General features: G+C 36.9%; 1 protein-coding gene across 3 annotated transcripts in view; it reads left to right on the top strand.

The window, feature by feature from the left end:
* The window catches only part of MGA (MAX dimerization protein MGA), a 94176-nt gene that overhangs the window by 37389 nt on the left and 33250 nt on the right, over nt 1-23537 (top strand). For all 3 annotated transcript variants that reach the window (XM_063289916.1, XM_063289915.1, XM_063289914.1), the window contains exons 10-14: nt 8643-8887; nt 11485-11628; nt 14280-14334; nt 18586-19082; nt 19937-20210. In XM_063289916.1, the coding sequence (XP_063145986.1) occupies nt 8643-8887; nt 11485-11628; nt 14280-14334; nt 18586-19082; nt 19937-20210 (1215 nt within the window). The remainder of the gene's footprint in view (nt 1-8642; nt 8888-11484; nt 11629-14279; nt 14335-18585; nt 19083-19936; nt 20211-23537) is intronic.

Here is a 23537-nt window from a genome sequence, read left to right as displayed (position 1 = left end):
TATTCCAGTATGCACCTGAATTATGGAACTGGTGTACAATACAATTTCTAAATAAAATCTGCTTATCAATTATAAGCATGTTAATAAGACTCACTCTTGTAAACCACTGGAATTTCAGTTCAGGAGATGATTTGGAAAGCTAATGATAGGTATTCAAGAAGCAAGTATAATCAGAGTAGAAACAGCAATGTGGAGCAACTTTGACTTCAATTATCCTTTTTGCTTACAAGTTTGGTTTTCTTAGTTTTAATAGATAATTTTATTTCCAGGTGAAAAAAATCTATTCTGCAAAAGTTTAATCAATATGGATATTTATAAGAAGCTCAGTTAGCTCTGGATTGTGACCAGGCCAAGTCAAAGCTATTTTTTTCTATTTTTTGTTTTGCTTGTTACTTGTTATTAATTGTGTTTTTCTGTTTATTATTTTTGTTTAAATTTTTTATAGTTAATGAAGGGGTTGTATTTTTTTAAATAGTTATTTGGAAGGTGTTTGTTTGTTTTACTTGTAATTAAATAAAGTAATAAAGTTTATTCGGTCAGTGACCAGCAACATGAAATTAATACAAATAGCAAAATCGAAATAAGTCAAATGAGTACAGTTATATATAGGCAGCTATAAATTAGAACAATTACAATATAATCTATAGATCCCTATTACAATAATGACATATTTATTTACCTAAACATTAATAGGTCCAATATATTAATACTGTATTGTAATACTATACTGTAAAATATATCCTTAAAATTTTACTAAAAGATAGCTAAACAAAATATTGATAAAATAGAAAAGTAAGCAAAAATCCGTACTTCTTTAACTGGTTTTGTCGTATTATCATTGCAGCAGCACAGAATTTAGCTACTGCACATGTGATGGCTGGTTTTAAGTCCTGAAGAAGATGGTTCTCATAAAAACGGTCTGGTCTCCCTGGAAATTGATCTGCTATCCCTGTAATATTTACAGCGCAGTAAAACATGAGAGATGTTTTCAACCTCCTTATTACCACATGTACAAATTCTCTCTTGTAAGGGGGTTTTATTATACTTGCCTTGCAGGAGTGCTGTTGGAAGGACATTAAATCTAGCTCTAAAAATGCTGTTCTAATCTTAGGAAAGGTTAGGTCTTTCAGATAACTTGCTGGTTCCCGTGTACCCCATCTTACCCGATTTTTACTGTGAAGAGGGATCCTATTAACGTCTAACTGGAATTCCATATCTCTTATTCTATCGATAACCAATTGCTTGGCTTGATTGTAGCCTAAAGATTTTAAAAATAATGAGGAAAGCCCACATAAAAGCCAGCTTATGCTCTATTGCCTGTTTCCAGGGAGAGGAAAAGTTATCAATCCAGACTAGAGGGGTCAGACCAACTGGAAAGAATTGAATTTTCAACCAAAAATTTAACATCATCTTCCAGGCCCTAACCTGAATTTGAGGCATTCCTGTTTCTAGTCTCAACTGGGCATTTGGTGTTCCACTAGGTGCAGCTAAAATTGATCGGAGGAATTTTGTTTATACAGTTTCTTGTGACTCTTTTCTTCAAAAAAATTCCTGTTTGTGCCCCGTAGAGAATTTGTGTCAATGTTTTGGCCTCAAAAAGTTTTGAGGGTGCAGGGACTAATTGTCTTCCATCTGTGTAAAAAAAAGTGTTTGATAGTATTTAAGGACCTATTTAAGGAGAATACTTAAGGACCTAGGGATCAACCTAAGGGTTGATTGCACTGCATAATTCAAATGAGCATTCCAAGTACCTTTTGAGTGGAAAATCACTCCAAGGTATTTAAATGCATTAACTTGTTCTAAATTATGCCCTTCTACTCTCCAAGAATATTGAATAGCTCTTTTAGCAAAGACCAGGATCTTTGGTTTGTCAAAATTAAGAACCAAGTGGTTTTGTCTGCAGTTGTTTAGTGTTGCTGCTATGGCTCTTTTCAATCTGATAGGGGTCTGTGAGATAATAACAGCATCATCAACATAAAGAAGTATCGGTAATTTACGTTGTGCTAGGTTGGGAGGATGGGAATCCAAATTATGAAGAACAATCAAGGAGTTGATGTATAGATTAAAAAGTGAGGGGCAAGAATACATCCCTGACGCACTCCTTTCTGCACACTTACTAAGCCAGATAAGGTCCCTAGGGGATTACACCTTACTCTTAAAGTGGAATTAGAATATAATTCCTGTATAAGATAGAGGAGGTGTCTGTCAATATTTGTATTTTTTTAATTTTTCCCAAAGAACACTTCTGGCTATTGAATCAAAGGGCTGCTAAAATCAAGAAAGGCCACAAAGAGGGAAGATTTCTTTTTATATGTATATTTTAATACAAGGTGGTGAAGCACCAAAATGTGATCAGTTGTTGATCTTCCCTCTCTAAATCCAGCCTGTTCATCTCTAATTATGCCCTCTGACAAAATCCAGTCTTGTAATGTATTGTTTAAATGCTTAGCATATAACTTGCTAACTACACTCAATAAACTAATGATGTCATGAGTACTGATGGTGAGCAGGAGGGGGCCCCTATCTAGGGGGGAAAACGCATGCATAGTACTGAGGAGTTAAGCAGCCATTCAAAGAGACACAGATCAGACCCGCCTTGACTTTTGGGGTTCATCTGTCTGGGTTTTCCCACGCTTCTTCAGTTTGTTAGGATTTTCTGTCTAATGTAGCAGTAATAAACACTAGAGACCTATTCCTTGTCTCAGCGTGGTTCCTGGCTGTTAGGACAAATGGGCCTATAATTACATGGGTCATTTTTATTACTCTTTCTATAAATTGGTACAATTTCTTGGCCTTTTGGCTAAGATTTAATTACTACATAAATAAAATAGGCCAAGTCAGAACTAAGGCAGCCTTAGATAAGGAGGTGCAAGAAGTACAAACTTAACTGCCAGGAAGTATTTATCTTGGCAGCCAATCTTTTAGTTCATGCAACTAGATATTTTTAAGTCAAATTAAAATAACAAAATGCAGGACAGCTATGTTGTTAGTATGCTTTTATGTGATAGCAACATATGTACTGGAAGGGAAATATAAGAAAATCCCATATAAAGATCAGATTTGTTTTTGTGGGATGGACCTTGTGAAACTGAAGCTCATTTTTTTGTTATATTGTATTTTTATAAGTGAAAAGTGTTAGGAGGAAAAAAAACGTGTCTCTGTGTGTGTGTGTATTTCCATTAATAGTTAGATTTCTAGTGTCTTCAGTTTCGTTCTGTCTCCAATATCATGTCGGATAAGACTTAATCTTGTTATATTTGTTAAATATAGCAAATACTGTTATTTGGCCTGTAGAATATTGAGGTGACTGATTTGTATTAATATTTTTATTGTCTTATTTTTGGTAATTTTACTCAGTCTGTGTTTGTGTATTATTGGTCTTTGACCATAGTAATAAGAAACTTGAAATGATAGTAAACTTAAATGGACTGTTGGTTGAGTTAGAATCCTGAGAGTGCCTGCAGAGTAGATTTGATTAAGTTATTTCCCAGGAAGTTCCAATTTAATGATTTAAATCTAAATGTATTTGCTAATCAAGGAGATGCTGTAATAATTATTTCTGGTAAAAGTGTATGCTTGTTTGATACAATCTGAATACTCTTTAGTTCTCTGAGATGTAGATTTCATTTTTAGAAGATACACAGTATGGTTGTGCAAAATGTTTCATTTCAAATATAAAACTTTGTGAAAGCTCCATTTTGAGTATGAAATAGGTCATTTTGAGCATCTTGGAAAAGGTCTGAGCATAGAATAGCCTGTTTCAAGTATGACACCTTATCCTGAGTTCAAAACAGCAGTTTGCACTTAAATATTCCATGGTTGAAGTGATTCAAGATGAAATATTTTGTATGCTTCTAGAATGTGATATATAAAACAAATTATTTAGTTAGATTTTTAAAAATTAATTTTGATAGAAAAATGGATTGATCTTATTTCAAAGTGAGCAGATAGTACTTTTAAGATTATTAAGAGCTGAATTGGCTTCAGTACAATAAAAAATAAAAAATAGGCAATTTCAGTAAAGTAATCATAGAAATTAAAAATATTTCTATGAGTATGGGTAGTGAATTTCATTTTCATTGTTATCTTCATGTTTATTCAGAATATGGAAATAAATGCAAGTTTTGTTGCTTTTCAGATCCCAGATTACTTCTTAATTTTAGATGAATTACTACAAAAAACATTGTCAGTACTAGCATAAGAAGCTACTATTGTTAAATTTTGATTTGTCAGTATATTTTTATTATAGATTATTATTATTATTGACAATAAGAAATCTTGAGCATTCTTTTATAGACTTTAAGTAAATCCATATTAACCCTACAAGTTCTGAACAGTATATCCAGCCCAACTAAGGACTTCCACAACCTAGACAGGTGTTGGCACCAAGATAGAAATGTCGGTGTACATTTAGTACACTGGAGTCCATTTAAGGAGTCTTAAGCCACAAATACTTACAGGATTGTTACAGTGGTTTCTACTTGCATTTCAGGAGTAGATTGCTTAAAAGATATGTTTAGTTCTGAAGGTCCCGAGCACAGTGATCAGCTCTCACCAATAGTGGTTTTAAGTCAATCATCCTGTCCAGGGGGGTGATCTTCAGAGAATCCTGCAGGACCTAATCAACAGGGATGCCAGCCTATTGAGCTGGAATCCAAATCAACCATTTGTCTCAGAGGACTTGGTCTGGGAGGAGTCATGGTTTTCCCTCAACTTGGAAATGAGGGCAACGTGACAAGTGCTAGATGCCGTCATGCCACTGATAGAAAGGTACCACGTTCTGATTTTGGCTTGACAGTAACTTCACAAAAATTACCTGAACAATCAAGGGGAGGGGAATGAGATGAAAGTGGCTATAATGGAGGTATCTCACCTGCTTATGTGGCAGAAAGACTTCCTGCCTTCTTAGTGGTTTTTAGAAGACATTCTCTGCCCCAGGCAGAGTGGACATTGCACTCAGAGGTGTTGTAGACAATCACAGATTTGTGGACAGTCCTTTTGGTTGACCTCTCTGCAACAAGGAAGAACAGAACAGGAAGATGACTTCCATGATGTGAGGGAGAAGGGGCTGATGCTGTTGTGACTCCTTGGCTATATAACCTACTGTATGCTTTCCCACTTTCCCCAGTTTTATCAAGAATGATGCACAAGGTAACAAGGCGCAAGAGGAATAATCATTGCTTCCTTTTGACCCAGGAGACCATGGTTCTCAACCCTGTTAGAGATGAGAATTGAGCATCTGGCATCTTCTAGAGTGGCCAGATTCCTATCCTGCATCCAGACCCAGGGTGGCTTCACATCAGCGCCTGGAACTTGAATAGGGGCAGCTCATAGAAGCAGTTGTTCCCAAAGTGTTAATAGCGACCATCTTAGTGACTAGGTGACCAAGCTTGATTCACATTTATTAGTTGACACAGAGAGCTTTTCTTTGTTGATGCAGAGGGAAGTTGTCTCCAACAGAAGCAGGACTTCCCCAACTTTTAGCTTTCCTTCAGGTGGACCCGGACAGCAGAATGAAGGACAACACATTGTGGAAGCAGGCAATTACTCTTAGATCTGTATTTTGGGGTGAGCTAAGGCACCTGATCCTTGTGAATCCTTAATCTTAAATGTATTCTTAGAGGGGCCAAATTAATATTTCTTCATGTTATCAATTGCTCTATTTGCTGGGATTTATCTTTAGTGTTGAGAGCCCCAACAGTAGCTTCCTTCAGATCCAATAACAAGACTCCTATTAAAGATTTGTGTATAACAACTTTGTTACGACTGTTACATGACACTGTTATGAGAACTACAGAATTGAATATGGCAGGTTATAAAGTTTGTGCCTTTCTTTGTCAGTTCTTTTGGCCTTGCTATTTTAGGGTGCAGCCCCTGGCATGCCACTCAAAGGCCAAGTATGGTCCTAAGCTCAACATGAAGAAACTTGTCCATCTATGTTTTTTCCCATCTTATCCCTCTTTTTCAAACAAATACAAATTGCTTAGACTTAAAGGTTTCTCTGTAGCATGTGGTGCGTGGAATCAGCTGTCCCTCTATATCAGTTTTGTTTGTTTGCTGTGTAAGAAGACAGTTTATTAAAGATATTTACTTCAGTACAACAATACCTTCTGAAGCCAAAAAATAGTATATTGCAGTGTTTCTTAAAGTGTGGTCCTAGGACCTCTGGGAGTCCCCCAAGACCCTATCAGGGGTCTGTGAAATCAAAATTATTTGCCAGCCTTTGTTAGAAAAATAATGCAATATTAAAATCTTATCAAACAATCGTAAGAAGCAGTAGTAGCAGAAAATGCATCTATTTTAATTTTAATATGGTAAATATTGATAAATATAATCCATACAAACAAAAGGTCTTTTGGGGTCCTCCATAATTTTTAAAAGTGGGAAGGGATCCTGAGAGAAAAAAGTTTAAGAAACAGTGGTATATTTTAATATTAAAATTAAAATAGATGCATTTTCTGCTACTACTGCTGCTATACATGCATCATGTATGAGAGTTGAATGAAAAGTAATGCCTCCAGTGTGCTAAATCACCAAGAAAAACTTACTGACAGGCTAGAAGCTCTAATGTGATCTTTAGCATCTGTTCTTTCACTTAGTTGGATGGAAGTTGCTGTGAAAAAAGGCTGAATTGCTGTTCATGAAATGGAAGCCTGCAGGGAATACTCAGTGTGCTTTAAACATGGAGTTATGACTGAATTTTTCTTGCCGAAGGAGTCCCTCTGGTTGAAATTTACTGCCAAATATAGGTTGTTTATGGTGGTGACGATGTTGACGTGAGTACAGGTGGTCCTTGCGTAATGACCATTCATTCAGTGACCATTCGAACTTGTGACAGTGCTGAACGAGTGGTACTTACAATCAGTCCTCAAAGTTCTGGCCGTTGCAGTTTCCCTGCGGTCATGTAATTGCAATCCAGGGGCATAGTGCCTGGTTCACAATTACAACATCACAGAGTTATGTGGTCACCATTTGCAAACTTCCTTGCCAGTTTCCACAAGCAAAATCAACAGGGAAGCCCGCAGGAAGTTGCAGATGGCGACCACGTGACGTCCTTGCATAACGGTGGCATGGATTTGCTTAACAAGGACAACTGGGAAGTGCCGGAACTGCCATTACTAAGCAACTTGGTCATGTGGCATCATGCTTTATGACTGCATTGCTTAGTGACAGAAATGTTGGTCCCAATTGCCATTGTTAATTGAGGACTACCTGTATTGTGTGGCACTAAGATGGTGAACTGGGAAGAACTGATTTATGTGATCAAGAACAAAGTGGACAATGTATGACAGCAACCAACAAGTTTTATGTCAGAAAGGTTGATGAGCTGATTAAAGGTAGTCACCGAATCACTCAAAGGGAAATTGCTGTCTTGATTGGCATTTCATAGGAATGTGTGGGTGGATCATGTTATTGAAGTTCTTCAATATCATGAGGCTTGTGCAAAATAGGTTCCTTGCATGCTTATGGCAGAGATGAAAATTTCAAGAGTTTAAATTTGCCAGCAATTTTGTCACACTTAGAGAATGAAGTTGCGGTATTTCTTCACAGCATCATGACAGCCAACAAAGTCTGGGCTCATCAGTTCATGAAATATCACAAATCTTCACTTGTGGGGGGGGGGAAATTGAAAAACCAGGCTTTGGCAGGAAAACTTAGTGTTACTGGTTTTTGGGATGCAGATGGTGTTATTCACATGGATTTCCTTGAACCAGACACCACTATCAATTCAGAGTGCTACATTGCAATGCTTAAAATTTTGAAACATCAATTAAGCAGAGTTTGGAAGCACAAGACAGAATTTAGCTGTACCATGACAATGCTAGTTTTATTTATTTAATTTTTATCCCGCCTTTATTATTTTTATAAATAACTCAAGGCGGCGAACATACCTAATACTCCTTCCTTCTCCTATTTTCCCCACAACGACCCTGTGAGGTGAGTTGGGCTGAGAGAGAGTGACTGTCCCAAGGTTACCCAGCTGGCTTTCATGCCTAAGGCGGGACTAGAACTCACGTTCTCCTAGGTTCTGGCCCAGCACCTTAACCACTAGACCAAACTGGCTCTTATCTCACACGTCACAAGCCACCCAAGAGGCAATTGCAAAGTTGGCTCTCACCTCCTTACCTCGTTTGGTGAACAGTTCAAACTTGGTGTTATGCAACTTCCACCTTTTTTCAAAATTAAGTACTTTTGTAGGCATCTGTTTGACTCAAGTGAAGAGATGGAAAGGACTGTGAATACCTAGTTGAAAAGGCAAAGCATGAAGTTCTTTCATGATGGCTTTAAAAATCTTGACCGTTATTGGCGTGTGGTGAATGGTGTAATTATGTGGAAAAGTAAATTCAGGTAACAAAAGAGCTATTTTCAAGGATTATTTTCCTGTTTCTTTTATTAAATTTTCCCTATTTATAGTTGTGGAGGTGGAGGCATTACTTTTCATTCAGTCCTTGTAATTGTCTTTCACTGTGCTTGTACTTGTTCGTGAAGACTGCTCAACATTTCTTTGATTGCTTAAGTAAAACAGACTAACACCATAAATAAGTAATTGTTTTGCTGGGAGAAAAATCATACTTATGTCTAGGCAGTAGTTTGTGGTTATGGTGATTCTTTATTTAAAAATAACTTCATTTTTTTCTTAGCTATTTGTGATACAGAGCCAGAAATACCTGTTAAGAATTTTCCATTGTGGGTAAAAAAAGAGGGAGAGATGGATCCAGAACCAATTTACATCCCAACACCATCAGCTGTCGAAGCAACAAAAAATGTGATGCCACCTATTCCAGAGATCTTACCAACTGATAATAAGCCTGCAGCAACTGAAGTTAATTCAGTGACCAGTGGAGCCAAGCCAGCACGAGTGTATACACCTAAACCCAATCCAGTGGTAAGTAAAAGCAGTAAGGTTTAAGGCTAAACCAAAAATACATGCCTTTTTAGTCAAAGCTAGACATATATTACTAAAGAAATAAAAGGTCTTATTGTTTAAAAAAAGGACCATGGTGGGAAAGAGGTGTAATGAGGATTGGAAATGCTCTCTTTTTTTCAACTTCATGAAGGGGTGTTCTGTAAAGAATTTTCAAGAATCAAAAACATCTGGTCTGGTAGAACAGTAATGAAACTGTTAAAGAATCTAGCAGATTTGGTTGTCACAGGAATATAATTTTGAAGGCATAATCATAGTAAAGAATTACTAACCCATGAACCAGTACTGTTTGTTATCACAATTTGTTTTATTTTTATAGCATTATTCTCCAGTCATGGGAAAATGACTTTTTCATTGAAAGAGAGTGCTCCACACCATGTCTGAATATTGGATTTTTCTGGCTGAATAGGTTTTCTGACAGCAGATGTACTCATGATTACTCAGTCCAGTTTATTCATAGATGAAATTGCTAGAAACTATGCTGTTCCCCCAAAAGAGATAAGAGTGTGATGGAAGTGCTAGCTTAAGAGGTCTTAAATAGCGGTTGTCAGAAGATAGCTGTCTCAACTAGATAATATACTGATGGTTACTTAGTCTACGTGTGGTTTATCTCAGAAGACATGTTTTACTGGAATGCACATCCATAAAGAACTGCAACAGATTGGTTTGGGGAGGAAGATAAGGAGATAAATAGGAAGGAATATTATGAACACCACCTGGAGCTCCTGAATGAAAGGTGGGATATAAATCAAATATAAATGACATCATATTCTTCTTGAACTGCATGTTATGTACATCTCCTAAATAATTCCAAATTGCAGTTTGCTGAAATGTACTGTTCAAGTATATAATAGTATAACAAGGCATGTAATAGCAAGTTTTATTTAAAGCAGGGTTGTATAACCAATGCCACACATTTCCTGTTTTGGTTCCAGAGCCTGTCCCAAAGACGCCACTGCACTGTAAATTCTTATGTAAAGTAATCACATTATTTCATATTTCCTTATTACTTTCCTTATAATTAAGGACATTTAAATTAATGCGATGTGCAACTGTACTAAGCAATACATTAACTTGAAAGAAATTTTATTTGTCCTCACAGTACCAGCTTTTGGAGTGTTGCCTCCACATGCTACTCAATAGTTAAATGCTTCTGTCAGCTTGAGAAGAGCTGTACAGTATACTCCTAATATAGAGCATTACCGAGCCTCAATGTAGTACTTTAATCAAAGTTGTTGTTGGGTTGAATTTTAGCATTCCGATAGTAAATTGCATTTTAGCAGCAGGAATTTAGATAGGGGAAGAGATAGCCTCAATGGATATATAAGTTGTTCAGTGTAAAAGAAAAAAGTAGCAATTTTTAAAATGTGGTTTAAGTAATTGGGCTGTGAGGTGCCACTTACATAGATAGAAATAACCCTGGATAAATAGATTCTTAGAAGCTAGCATTGGAGATCCACATAATAAAAGGGAAATGACTTCTGCACTTAGCAACATGGTAAATAAAATAATTTTCTTGTATTTATAACCAATATAAATATGCATGATCTTAACATGCTTTTTAAAAATAAAAAATGTTGTTTGAAAAATACAAATGTGAAAAACACCTTTATTTCAGAAAATGTTAAGATCAACAGTGATTCAAATAAAATGTGAATGTAGTAGGTAAGCACCTTAAATATGTAAGTATATAAAGTTTGAGTCTCAACTTTGGGGGCCCTGAAGATTCACTGTATATTTGAGTGTATTGTGAGCACCTTCACAAAATGCTGCAGTGGCACTGTTTCCAAGAAGGGACCTGGAGTGTGCCCTCTATGTGGTATGGGTAGATAATTTTGGGAGAAGGCAGTTCCAAAAATAACCCATTCTTTTGCCATATGGGACTTTATAGGCGATAACCAGCACCTTGAATTGTACCTGGACGCATATAGGGGCCACTGCAGCTTGCAGAGTAGAAGTATAACATGGATGTAATGAGGAGTTCCCATAACTACCTGTGCTGCTACATTCTAGACCAGTTGATTACCCAGCTGAATCTATTCTGTACATGCCGTCTTTCTTGCTGGGTGCACTCTCTCAGACACAATCACACATCCTGTCTTTTAAACATGTGTCTCATTCCTTCCCAACTGCACCATTGCCCAACCAAACTTCTCTCCAGTAGCTCTGTTCCTTCCATCTTTATTTCCTCTAGCTTATCAGGGGCTGATGAAAAGGTGTTTTTTTTTTCCCACTCGTTCAAATTATTTTTTCCCAGGGTAGCTAGATGTGTAACAAACTGCAGTGCTGGCACTCACATGCTCAAGCTTTTTTTAAAAGGGGCATTAAAAGAAAATTGCTGAAGTACTATTTATTGATGTTGTTTCATGGCTCACCTTTAGGCAATCACACTGGCTTCATTTTCTTGCTCAGTTGGAAACATTTCTAATAAACATACCTTTTGAAAGAAGCTGCTTCCTTTTTATAGTTTTATAAAAGTTACTTCCATGTTCAAATGACAGAAATGTGACTTTCATTGACATTCATTTAACTAAAAGCTCATTTTACGTGGTTTATAGATTCGAGAGGAAGATAAAGACCCTGTTTATCTATATTTTGAAAGTATGATGACTTGTGCTCGTGTGAGAATATATGAATGGAAAGTGCAGGAGAAAAGACGGCAGGAGAAGTGCCCCTGGAATTGTGAAAAACATACTGAAAAGGTAAGATATTATTGACTACTTTTTAATGTATATCTCTAAGAAAAGTGATAAAACATAGTTACTGGGCTGAGCTGACGTTAAACTAGCTAATACTGTAATTTGGGACATGTTCAGGAACGGCCAAACCACATACGAAGCTAGCCTAGGGAAAAGAACCTGTAGATCCTACCAAACTAAATTGTTAATGTGCTTTACTGCTGACCAAGTCAGTAATTATTAATCTTAACATTCTGCAGGTCCCTCAAGACCTGGCTATGCCTTCAGGCCTGGGGGTCCCAGGGGACCGGGGAGATTTTGCAATGGCTCCCTTACTATGGTTAACATCCTCTTTTGTTTTGTGTGAATTTTTAATGTTTTTTATAGTTTTTAATTATGATTGATATATATATTTATTGGCTTTCTTTTTACTTGAGTGTTGTACATCACCCAGGCTCACTCTCTGTGAGATGGGCAGCTATATAAATATGATCTAACAAATATTCATTCATTCATTCATTCTGTGTTTGGAGCCTTTGGAATACTGCTGGGAAAATTACTAGAGTCAGGAGATGTAGTTCAGCCTCCCCCTCCCTTTCAAAAGGCCATAGATGAGATCCTTGGAAGGTGATGATAGCACCAGAAGGGGTGTGACCAGATTTTTTCAGCCCTTTATTTTTGTGGGAGAGGGATTTGAAGTTGAGGATGTTAACAGGAAGACTATATAAGGCAAACCATTCCATTTCCCCTCCCTTAAATTCCTTGACCTGTTCTCCTCTCCCCCCAAAATAATAATTTCGAAGGCCAATTTTGGGCCATTTGTGGTGGCTTTAAGGATAAGGATAGTGAGTTGCCTCCCTGAGGCCTTCCACTGCCATCCCTTTCTTAACCCCCTGAAAACATCAGAAGGACATTTCTGGGGACTGTAGGAATAGCAGCCTCCTACATGCTTCCTGCCCCCATCTTGTTGAAAGTTAGAAAAGAAAAGCCAAAGTACTTGGGCAGCCATGTTTCAGCAGTACAATACAGTATTGCTAGAGGGTCACAGAGTTGCCTTATTAACTCCGCTCGTTAAAAGAAGTTTCACATGTTCTGAGGGTGATTTCGTTTACATTTGCTTTTTATTCTTGGACTAGTCCTAATTTCTCTAGGAGAGTTAAAAAATTTCTTTCATCTGACATTGCTTTACACAGGAAAAGACGTCCCTAAATATAATATAAAGTATATTTTCTCATAAATATACTTTTTGATGTTTTCAATGTTGTTTTCTGTTTTCTGTTGTGTCACTTGTCACTGATCACAGTAAGAGGGGTGTGGGTGTGTAAATACAGAGAGAGAGACACACACATTCAGTAGTACGTAGAATTTTATATACCTCAGTTTTACAATGTAGTTAATTAATATTTAGATTTTTGTATTCTACTATTTGTATTTATATTGTGTAGCCATCTGAACCATTTTATTTACTTCTGTTGATTTTCTGCTACTACTGTTTTTCACTCAGCTTATATTATTAATTAGATAGTTGATGAAGAGAGATTGAAGAAACTTGGTTATGTTTAGCCTTGTGAGAAGATAGCTAAGAGTAAATATGCGATGGTGCTGAATGAGGGGTACTTGCAACTGGCCCTTGAAGTTCCCGCTGTTGCAGCACTCCCACAGTTATATGATTGCGATTTGTGCACTTAGCAACCAGCTCACACTTAAAATGGTTTCAGCATCCCACAGTCACATGATCGCCATTTGTGACCTTCCCTGCTGGCTTCCAAGAAGCAAAGTCAAATGTGGAAGCTGGTAGGAAAGGTCGCAAGTCACTCTAGTAATTCCCCCCACCTTCCTGCACACCATGCCACAGCCACCTTCCCTAGCCTCCTTGCTCTTGCATACTCACACCCCAGCCCTCCTTCCCTTGACCTCCCTGCATTCATAACCCCCCAAACTCTCCTTCCCTGGGCCTCTCTGCTTCCATGCATGCACCCTATGCCCTACTTCCCTGGGCCTCCCTGCGCTTGCACACACCCACACATGCCCTCCTTCCCTCAGCCTTTCTCCACTCCCACACATGTACCTCGTGCCCTCCTTCACTGGGCCTCCCTGCACTTGAATGCAGGCACCCAAGCCCTCCTTCCCTGGGCCTCTCTGCTCGCACGTACGCACCCGCACCACCCCATCCCCAACTTGTGTGGGGCCTGCGTTGGGCTTCCCATGGCCTTCCCCACTCCCTGCAGCACCCCGTGCTCCTTACCTGGAACTCCTGCTGCTTCATGCTTAATCACCCATTCATCTTGAAGTTAGGATGGCAGCCGGGACTGTGCTTTATGTGATGCCGCATTTTACGAGCACATTGCTTAGCGATGGCAATCCCGCTCCCACTTGCTGCCGTAACTTGAGGACTACTTGTATATCCCAATACTATGTGACATGTAATCTATAAATCAGAAAAACCACCGGTTTCTAACTGTGCCATACAGTATATGGATCATTATAACTTGGAAAATGAACAAAAGGCATGTCTCATTTTGGAGTGTTGGGATTTAAATACTCATTTTTGTACTGGTCTAAGACCGTAATAAATTGATTGATTGATTGAAACATTCATTTCAAGTAAGTATATTGGGAAACAAGATATTCAAGTTATAACCAGATTTTAATATTTTTTTTTATATTGCTTCCAGGAGCATGATGCTGAATCCCAGCCCCTGAAAATTGAAGAGGATAAAGACCCAGCTGGTAAAATTAAAATTTGATCTTAGTCATTAGGTTCTGAAATTGTGGGTCAGTTCAGTCACATAGAATTTGTAGAAACTGCAGAAAGACAGATGATAGTGAAATAAGGTAATGCCTAATTTTTGCAATCTAAACAAAATTGAATGTTTTCTCAAAGGAAGAGACAAGGCAGACCTAGACTAAGACAATGTAGAGTATGGAAAACAATGTTTTCCAGGGGAAAAGTTGGACAGAGTTAATGCATACTCCTATTGATTCGTCCTGCCTTAAATGTGACTACATTAATTTTGACATAGACCCAGAAATGGTGAATAATTTGTTATTATTTTATTATAACATTCCTGCATCACTCTGGATTGTTCTCTGAATAGTTCATAAATAAAAGTCAAAATTATGAATTAATTAAAAAATGTATAAAAGTGTAAATATATGATGTTAATCTTTGGAAGGAAATACATAGTGAATCTTCCACAATTCTGAGGATTCTAAATAGCATATGGACAAATTACATTTTTTTAAATTGACGCAATCTATAAAATTAAAACTTTCGGTTATTTTTTAAAAGTTTAGAATACAGCAATAAAGTTTAGCAGTTTTTAGTAGAATATTGGTTGTTGTTCTTGAGGAGCACCATTTTATAAAAGCAGATTCATAGTAGATATATAGGGTGAGAAGTAAAATTTAAATGCATAAAATTCCTTCATGGCAACTACTTTTTTGAGTACATAACTGCTAAATTGCTTAATTCATAAAATGATTTACTTAGCATATTACATTACTATGAAAATAAATGATCATAGGAATTGGTTCAAATATGTTTTCTTCAGCAGCACATACTAAAACTGGAACAATACAGTTAAGTTAAAATCTTAGCCTTTTGTAGTTTATTTCAAATTCTTCAAATTGTTAAGCTTATAGTTAATTTTTGTTTTATTCTGGAATGAAGGTAAACTCACTAGGTAGCTTTGCAAACTTGTCATTTTGAAGATCTCTGTTAGCCTTAAGATAGTTAAATAGATAAATTCCGAAAGTGATTAGAAAGTGAGTTTAGCGAACCCAATGTCCTTAAAAAGGCTTCACCATGATTGAGAGCTTAACAACTTCCCTTTGTCTCCCGGTGCTCAAACCTGTGGGAAACCACTGTCCTGCGGTCTCCTCATGAGGAACAGCCATCCAGAGCACAAGTGAGAGATCTCATGTCCTCTCCTTTTCTGGAGAGGTTCCGTGGGAGCAGTCTACTTGCCAGTCCTTTGGTCGTGGCCGCGACATTATCTCTACCAGTTTGGAGATGTATTAGCTTGCCATTCCTCACCTGGAAGTCAAATTATTGGTGTATTATTGAAAATGTAAATCCTTTCGACTTCCAGAGGAAGAAATGGCAGACTGAAGTTTTGTGCAGCCAACAACTGTGGTGAAGGACAAACAGCTGGTGAGTAGATTAGCTGTTCAAAACCTCTCCACACAGGAGAGGATGGGAAATTGCCCACATGTTCTTTGAACACTTGCTCCTCTCGAGGAGAGCACAAGATAGCTGTCCCCAGCAGGTTTTGAGCACTGGGAGATGATGGGAACAGTCATCTTGCTTGCAACCGCAGTCAGCGCCTTTTAAAGTTTGCAAACTTCCTTTTCTAATTGCATTCAGAAATTTATTGTTAACTACTTTTAAGCTGATGGAGACCTTCAGATCAACAAGTCTGAAAATACCAGGTGAGTTTTCCTTCGATCCTTAATAAGAGAAAAATTTAATCATAAGTTTAAGTTTTTTTTTAATGAAATAAACTGCAAAAAGCTAATTTAGACTTTGATCCTAGAAAGTTATAAACAGATTAAGGGTCCAGATAAATTTGGAATAAGATTTTGGAATTAATTATAAAGAATCCTTCCCGTGGGAAATAGATTTGTTTGGACTTTTGCAAGACAAAATAAAGATAAGCAATTTTAAAAATTGGACACTAGAAGGAACTAAAGATTTTAGTTAAAGGAGAAAAATACACAAGCCTGATTAACAGCTAATTAACTGGGATGTATAAAATGGCGGAAAACATTTTAACCTAGAAAATACCGAAGAACGCTTTTGAAAAACAGAATCAGAAGTTAGTATCAACAGTGTCAATAGCAATGTTTCCTTCTATGGATAGACTGTGTCCAAAAGATGTTATGGAAGAAATGGTAGATGAAGAACAAGTTTTATTTGACAAGACAGAGATGGCATTGAAAATGGATCTACAAATGACAGATTACAAGAATGATGTGGAAAAGGATGTCTCACTGGACAGATAAAAGAAACCAGCTGATGTTTTAAAAATCAAAATGGAAATAGAGATAATAAAACAACTGTGAGGTTTGAGTCTGAGTCAGACTCTGAAAATGAAACTTATCCTGAACAGTCCGAAGAAAACGAAATTTATCCGGTAGGAATTGGGGAAACAGATAACCAAAGTGCCTCAGCAGGAGAAAGCGCAAGCACTGATTGGGCAAAATCCGGAGGAGTATTTGAAGCCTCCAATCAGTGCATGAGACCAGAGAGCTGAGAAGCGCGCAGATCAGAAGGCAGCCTGATTGGCTGCAGAAGAGAAAAGGTGTGGAAAGGAACGCATTAAAAGGCAAGTGTGCGTTGAGCAAGCTGCCAGAGACAACCGATCCTTCAAGCTCGTTTCAGCGGATGAGTCCTTAGCGGAGTCAGAAGCCTCATCTGTAGCCATTGTGGAATCAGAGCCAGCTGCTTCTAACGTTGTGGGACTGCCTCCTTCGCAAGTCGCTCCAACTGAGTCCAGCCACGCCAGTCCATCGGATCTCAGCCTAGCTTTCAGCTCCCAGCCTCGCCTTGTTGCTTCAGCCAAGTGCGATCCTGCCTTCGGCATCAAGCCTCATTGTGCAGATCCGGTCAAGTCCAGCCAGAGTTCCAGCTCCAGGTCTTGTCTTGCAACTCCAGCCCAGCCCAGCCTTGCTTCCACTTTCCAGTCTAGTCTCGCCGCCTCAGTCACGTCCAGTCTTGCCTCTTCTTCCAAGTCCAGTCTTGCTGGTCTTCTGTTCCAGTCAAGTCTTGCCTTCTTTTCGGATCCAAGCCTTGTCTCGCTGCTCCAGTCAAGCTTAGTATCACTCTGAGTTCTACCTCTTGCTTTGCTGCTTTGGTCGAGTCCCGTATCGCCTCCAGAACCAAGTCCTGCCTTGCAGATCCAGTCATACCTTGCCAAGATCAAGTCCAGCATCTCCAGTTTCCTTCTTACCACGCGCATTTGCCTCCCCGGGTCTTGCTGTTTCATTGAGGGGTCTAGCCAAGTTCTGCCTAGCTGTGTTGCCTCAGTCTTCATCGGATCCTGATCCTGCAGTCTTGCCTATTTTTCCTCCTGTGCCTGGGTGGACCTAATTGATTGCGTTGCTACTTATCGAGGACTTTATTATTGTAAATAGTTGATTGAAATAAAAGAATTTTAAGTAATCCTGCCTGGTTGTCTCATAGTCTGAACAGGACACAACAGAGTGACCTGGATAATTCTTTTATATCGGATTTACAAAAGAGGCTTGTTAAAGCTTTGAAAAATCTTGTGAGAAGGGACAAAGAGGAAAAGAAAAATCAAATTCTATGACATTATTTGAATGGACTAAAGATTAAGACTGTTAGAAAAGGAAGGAATATAAAGTTGGTTTATTTGGTCGAGGTTAAAATAAGATACGTTGTTATCTTGGGCACTTGGCAGCCTGCCCGCACGACTGCAGGAGTGCTTCAACTCCCCCCACCTGCCTATCTCCCTCCCATCTCTGCCCTTTTGGCTGCCCTGTGCTCCACTTGCCCTACCGCACAGCTGGCCCTGCCGCCCTCAGCTGATCTTCGCCATCAACAAGCTATTATATAATTTTGGAAGTACTTGAAAGGATTGATAATTATATACTGGTACAATAGAATATGAGCAGTAAGAGTAATAGAAATGTTGACAGAATTAGGTTGGCAAAAACTAAATTTTTAATAGATCTAGTTTTATAGCCTACATTTACTAAGTTTTATTATCTCAGGATGTTAAAAAACATGAGCAATATAAAAACCAGATGTGTTTAGCATAAGCCCAAATATTATAGGTGTATTGTTAATAAAATAATTTATGATACTGCTTATTAAGATCTACTGTTTTGTTTTGTATTTTCCTTTGTGATTTTTTTCTTCATTTTGATGAAAATAAAAATGGAAAAAATCCAGGTTGAATTGTAAGCTTATAAAAAGTTGCAAAATTGCAGAAACCTTTTTCTGTTCTTCCCTAGAGAAAAGCTGGTGGTTTTCCTGTAGTGCTGGGGATCCATCCACTTCTTATGTACATCATATTACTCCAGATGGCAAAAACAAACTAATTGAGATTATTTCTGATTGCAACTGGGAGGAGGATCGTAATGAGATCTTGAATATCTTATCACAGCATATCAAGAATAAGATGCCTAAATCGCTCAAAGTAGGGAATTTTCTTATTGAGCTAGAATCTGAAAGTAAAACCTGGGATGAAAAGCGCACACCTATCTACTCCTCACGAATGAAAATCTCTGTGCCACCATGCCAAAACAAAACCCAAAACCCTCCTGTCGCTGTTGAGTCACCTAATGCTGGATTGTCACCATGCAAAAGGACAGAAAAAATGATTTTAACGCCAGACATATTACAGGAACAGAGGAAGAAAGGTTTGCCCTTTTATGCAGGACTTTCTTCTGCAGGAAAGCTGATTGCTAACACATGCAAATATGACTTGAATCCCTCAGGTTTGATTCAGGTAGGTTTTGGGGAGGGGATTGTTCTGGGCCAGTTTGGTTTTCAATATATAGGATTCCACCCCGACTACCCTGTTATTGAATTTTAGCACAGTGATGTTTTTTTTTTAGTAATTGTTATTCTTAAGTGGAGAAGGACAGAAAGCATGAATCAGGGTTTCCTGATCTTATTTGTAGTGACAAAAGAGTCACTCTAAATTTTGTGATTACTTGAAATTAGTTGGTTCTTTTTTACACGCATACTCTTGCAATATTATAAACAGATGAGCTTCTTTCTAATTTCTTGCCTATTAATATTGACTGCTGACTTTAACCTATTTTGCCCTAACCTTGGCATGTTACTGAAGTAGAGGGCAGTGTGTTAAACACTCATAACTATGAGTTTATTTGTGCCTCTTGAGCTAACAGGAAGAGTAAATAATTAGCTTGGAAATTCTTCATATATCAGTCAGAATAAATTTTTGTGCAAGTATCATACATCTAGACTTCTGATTAAGGAAAGAGTTTTGATATTATTGTTTAATTTCTAATCTTATTTTATTAAGTGATTTTTTTCCCACGGAAAGGTTTTAAAAACAAAACATATGACCAGGCTCTGAAGCATGAGAAGTACTTTATTTAAATGTAAGATGAATTAAACAATGTTTCCAAGCAGCAGTAATTCATGTTGCACTGCAAATTGCTTTTGACATTGAAACAAATTTTAGAAGAAGTTCAATGGAATTGATTTCAGCTATGAAAAAAACCACTACTGTATTCTATTGCATTAAGTACAAACCAAATCAGCATCTATATCCTAGACTCTGTTGAACAATGCTATGTTAGTGGGTGTGGCATTTTGCCTCTTTTATTTCAGGTTAATGGTAAAAATTCTCCTCAAGCCAAACTTCTTTTGGGACAGATGGGAGCTCTGCATCCAGCCAATCGTCTAGCTGCTTATCTCACAGGTAGACTGCAACCAACAGTGCTTGATCTCTCAACAGTGATCTTCAAGATAGCACCCAACAATAAACTTGCTGCTTCTGAGTCACTGTCAACTGAAGTGTCCACATCAGAAACATCTAAAACTCCATTTTCCAGTGATACTGCATCAGTCTCCGCTGCTCATGTCTCAGCACAGAGACAGATAGGTAGGTTGGATTCTTTTTTAATTTTTTTGTATTGTAAAAGAAATGAATGGATGAATGGAAAATAAAGAGTATTTTATTCTATCATGTTGTATAGTGCCTTTGATTCTAATATGCTACGAAACAGTCCTTGGAGGAAATAACATGTATTTAAATGCTAAACAAGAAAAAATAAACTAAAAGCATGACAATTTAAATATAATATTTGCTTCTGATAATAAGCATGTTGTACTGTGGTTTCCAAAGTTGTCACCTGCACACAGTAGCTCCCACCAGAACTTAAATGAGGCCACTACCAAGCTAGCTTTATTTTATGCAAGGAAAAGAAAGATGGGAAATAGTTGAAGAAAGATGGAATCTTGACCAAGGGCCTTTAAAGCTACAGACCTCTGATGTTAGGATCGGCTTCTATGTAATTAGTTTTTCAGCAGGGTAAGCTTTTTCTGTCTTATTTAAAACAGTGACATAATTTGTACTTTCTTAAATAGGAGAAATGGTCCTTACTGAAAATCTGATGGAAAGCCTTTTTTCTGCAGAGATTCCTGGAATAAGTTTGTTGAAAATGGATTGAACATTTCTCCATCGGAGTATTTTTTTTCAGCTTGTGAATATTTGTATACCCAACTTTGCTGTTAGAAGCTTAGGTTGTCAAGTGTTAAGATCTTGCCCAGCTTAAAATGGTGTGTCAGCTGTGCCATTTGTAATCATGATTTGATCCACTGTTCAACTTGCAGTTCTTGAAAATCATTTGGAAGCAGAACACTAAAGCCAGAACTTTGATGAGTTCAAACTGTTAGATCATATGAGTCTTTTTTACTACTTCTAAAGCCCTATAATTAGCTTGTAATCAAGGAACTTTCTCTTCCTATCTGACTCTGCCCATCCAATACTCTTGTATGTGCCAGTTCCTTCCAAGGCATAGTTGATGGTGCCTTCATATAAGGGGTCCTTTCCTTTGGTAGCATCCCATGGATTTTCCTGCTACCAAAACTATTTTTATGAATACTCTGCTGGCATTTTCAATCCTTTTTCTTTCAATAAGTATGTGTATCTGGTGTCAATTTAATTTATATGTTATGTTTATGCTGGTTTTCTTACCTCTTTTTTATATAATGCTTATTGTTGAGTTATATAGTTTATGATGGAGGCTTTTTAAGGCTAGCTGTTGGATTCTATTTGTTACTTGGATACAGAGAAACACAGAGGAGTTAGCGTTTATACAGGATGTTTTCTTTTACCAGTGATAGTCTGATACAGTTCTGATATAACCATGCGTCCAAAACCATCTTGCAACTGCTACACTGAGAGCCTATAGACATCTGATACAAAAATTCCACTATTAATAGAGATAGAAACGTTTTTGGTACTTTTGAAGCAACAAGGAAAAATATTTTGTTTCTTGAATTTTGGAAATTTTGAAATATATTCAATAATTATTTGGTACAGATGCATATTGTTTTGATAGTTTTTAGAGTATATATAACCTCTTAAATATATGATTAATGGGTAAAATTGAAAAGTATAGTGTATACTGATAGTTATAAATATATTCCTTAAATTTACTTTAAAATGTTTTTAATTAATAAACAACCAGTTAAACTAAGAGATGTTGCAGGTCTCCACATTCGTTTAATTAGGATAAATGGTTTGACAAAAAGTTAATACTGAAAACAGAACCATCTGTTGTGAGGTATTGCAAAAGTTCTGATGTATTCTGAACAGATACAGAAAGTACTGATTTTTAGGGAAAATACAGATAAAATTGGGCTGATGGAAAAAAACAAAGTCCCAGAATTCACATTTTGTCACATGATACCTGATAATCAGCTTTATTTTCTGAACCTTAATTACTGTTCTTTTCAGAAATTTCTATTTCATCATATCCTATTTTATTTTATAGGTGTCTTTATGAATTTTAAAACCTTTATTATTTTTTTTCAAAATATACATTAAAAACTAAAAAGAATGAAACAAAAGAGCCTACAAAGAAAAAGAAAACTAAAAAGGTGTCAAAATATGAAACAAACTACTACAGAATGACTTCCTACTTTCTGCAACAAAGATATACATAAATCAATATCAGTCTCTTACTCCAAGTTATACTATAATAAACATTATTTCTATAAAGCATTTAAATTCTCATAACATTCCTTCTAAAACAAATTTTCCTTCCCATAAAAAAACCCTTCAAACATAATTTAAAATCTAATATACTAACAAAGAATACCCTTCTTCACTATAATTTACTCCTATCTGCCAGCTAAACTAACAAAAAGTAACCTAATTATATGTTATTGCTATTATTTATTTATAAAAATACTATTCAAAAATAAAAAGCAATCATCTAAACCCTTAAAAAAATAATCCATTAAACAAATTTAAACAATTGTCAAAATAAAGCAAAGCATTTAAACTAAAACAAAATAACCTACCAACTTATTACTATAATATAATTTAAAAAGTAACAATATTAATACCCTTTAACAAAAAATGTAAGAATTCTCAAAACAGCATAAACATTTATCTAATCCTTTAAGAGACTATCCTGATAAACACATTTAGACAGTTATCCCACTTCAAAGTAAACTAAGGCTTTACTATCTCAGTGTAATGCACAGAACTTCCTTCTTGTCAATTACAAATTTTACAACCTGCTTTAAAAAGTCCAAATATTCTTCAGAAATCTTCCAGCCTTTAGAGCTTAATTCTCTTTCTTGATCACGGTATGGTGGCAGCACAATTTTTCCAAACTCTCTATCTTCAACTTTCCACAGTTCAATTTTCCCTTGACTATTTAAATGCAAGTCACGAATTCTCATCTTTTGCTTTGAAGAGGCCACTTTATTCTTAGGATAATTTTCAGCCTTATCCACTACTCTCAATTTTTGTGACAATTTGGACTCCACAAATTCTGAAAAATGATCCAAGACTTGGGTAACTGCATTGTAAACATCTTTGAATATCTGTTTAATTTCCTCCATACTTCTGCACAGTAGATTATGGTGCTCTCTAGTGTCTCAGGAAGGTAAAGTCCTTTGACACTATAATTGAGCACTCTCTCCAGCCCTACATCTCCAATATAGCCAATCAACAAAGTGGAAAGTAATAACAAATAACGTTCCCACGGGAAAGTGAAAGCAAATAGGTCAGAATACCAATCCACAGATTCAACAAAGAAGAAAAGATTTTATATTCCTCAAAAATCATTTTAATAAAAAAACAAATAAGCAAAATTCTTAAAATCTCAACATTACACATTATATATTAAAAAGGCCATATCACTGAATTAATAAATTCCAAAAATAATGAGAGTCACCAAGAGATTCCACA

This window comes from Candoia aspera, chromosome 1 (assembly GCF_035149785.1).
Source record: "Candoia aspera isolate rCanAsp1 chromosome 1, rCanAsp1.hap2, whole genome shotgun sequence".
Classification (NCBI taxonomy): domain Eukaryota; kingdom Metazoa; phylum Chordata; class Lepidosauria; order Squamata; family Boidae; genus Candoia; species Candoia aspera.
The sequence above is the reverse complement of the archived record's forward strand: the minus strand, read 5'-3'. Positions and strand labels throughout refer to the sequence as shown.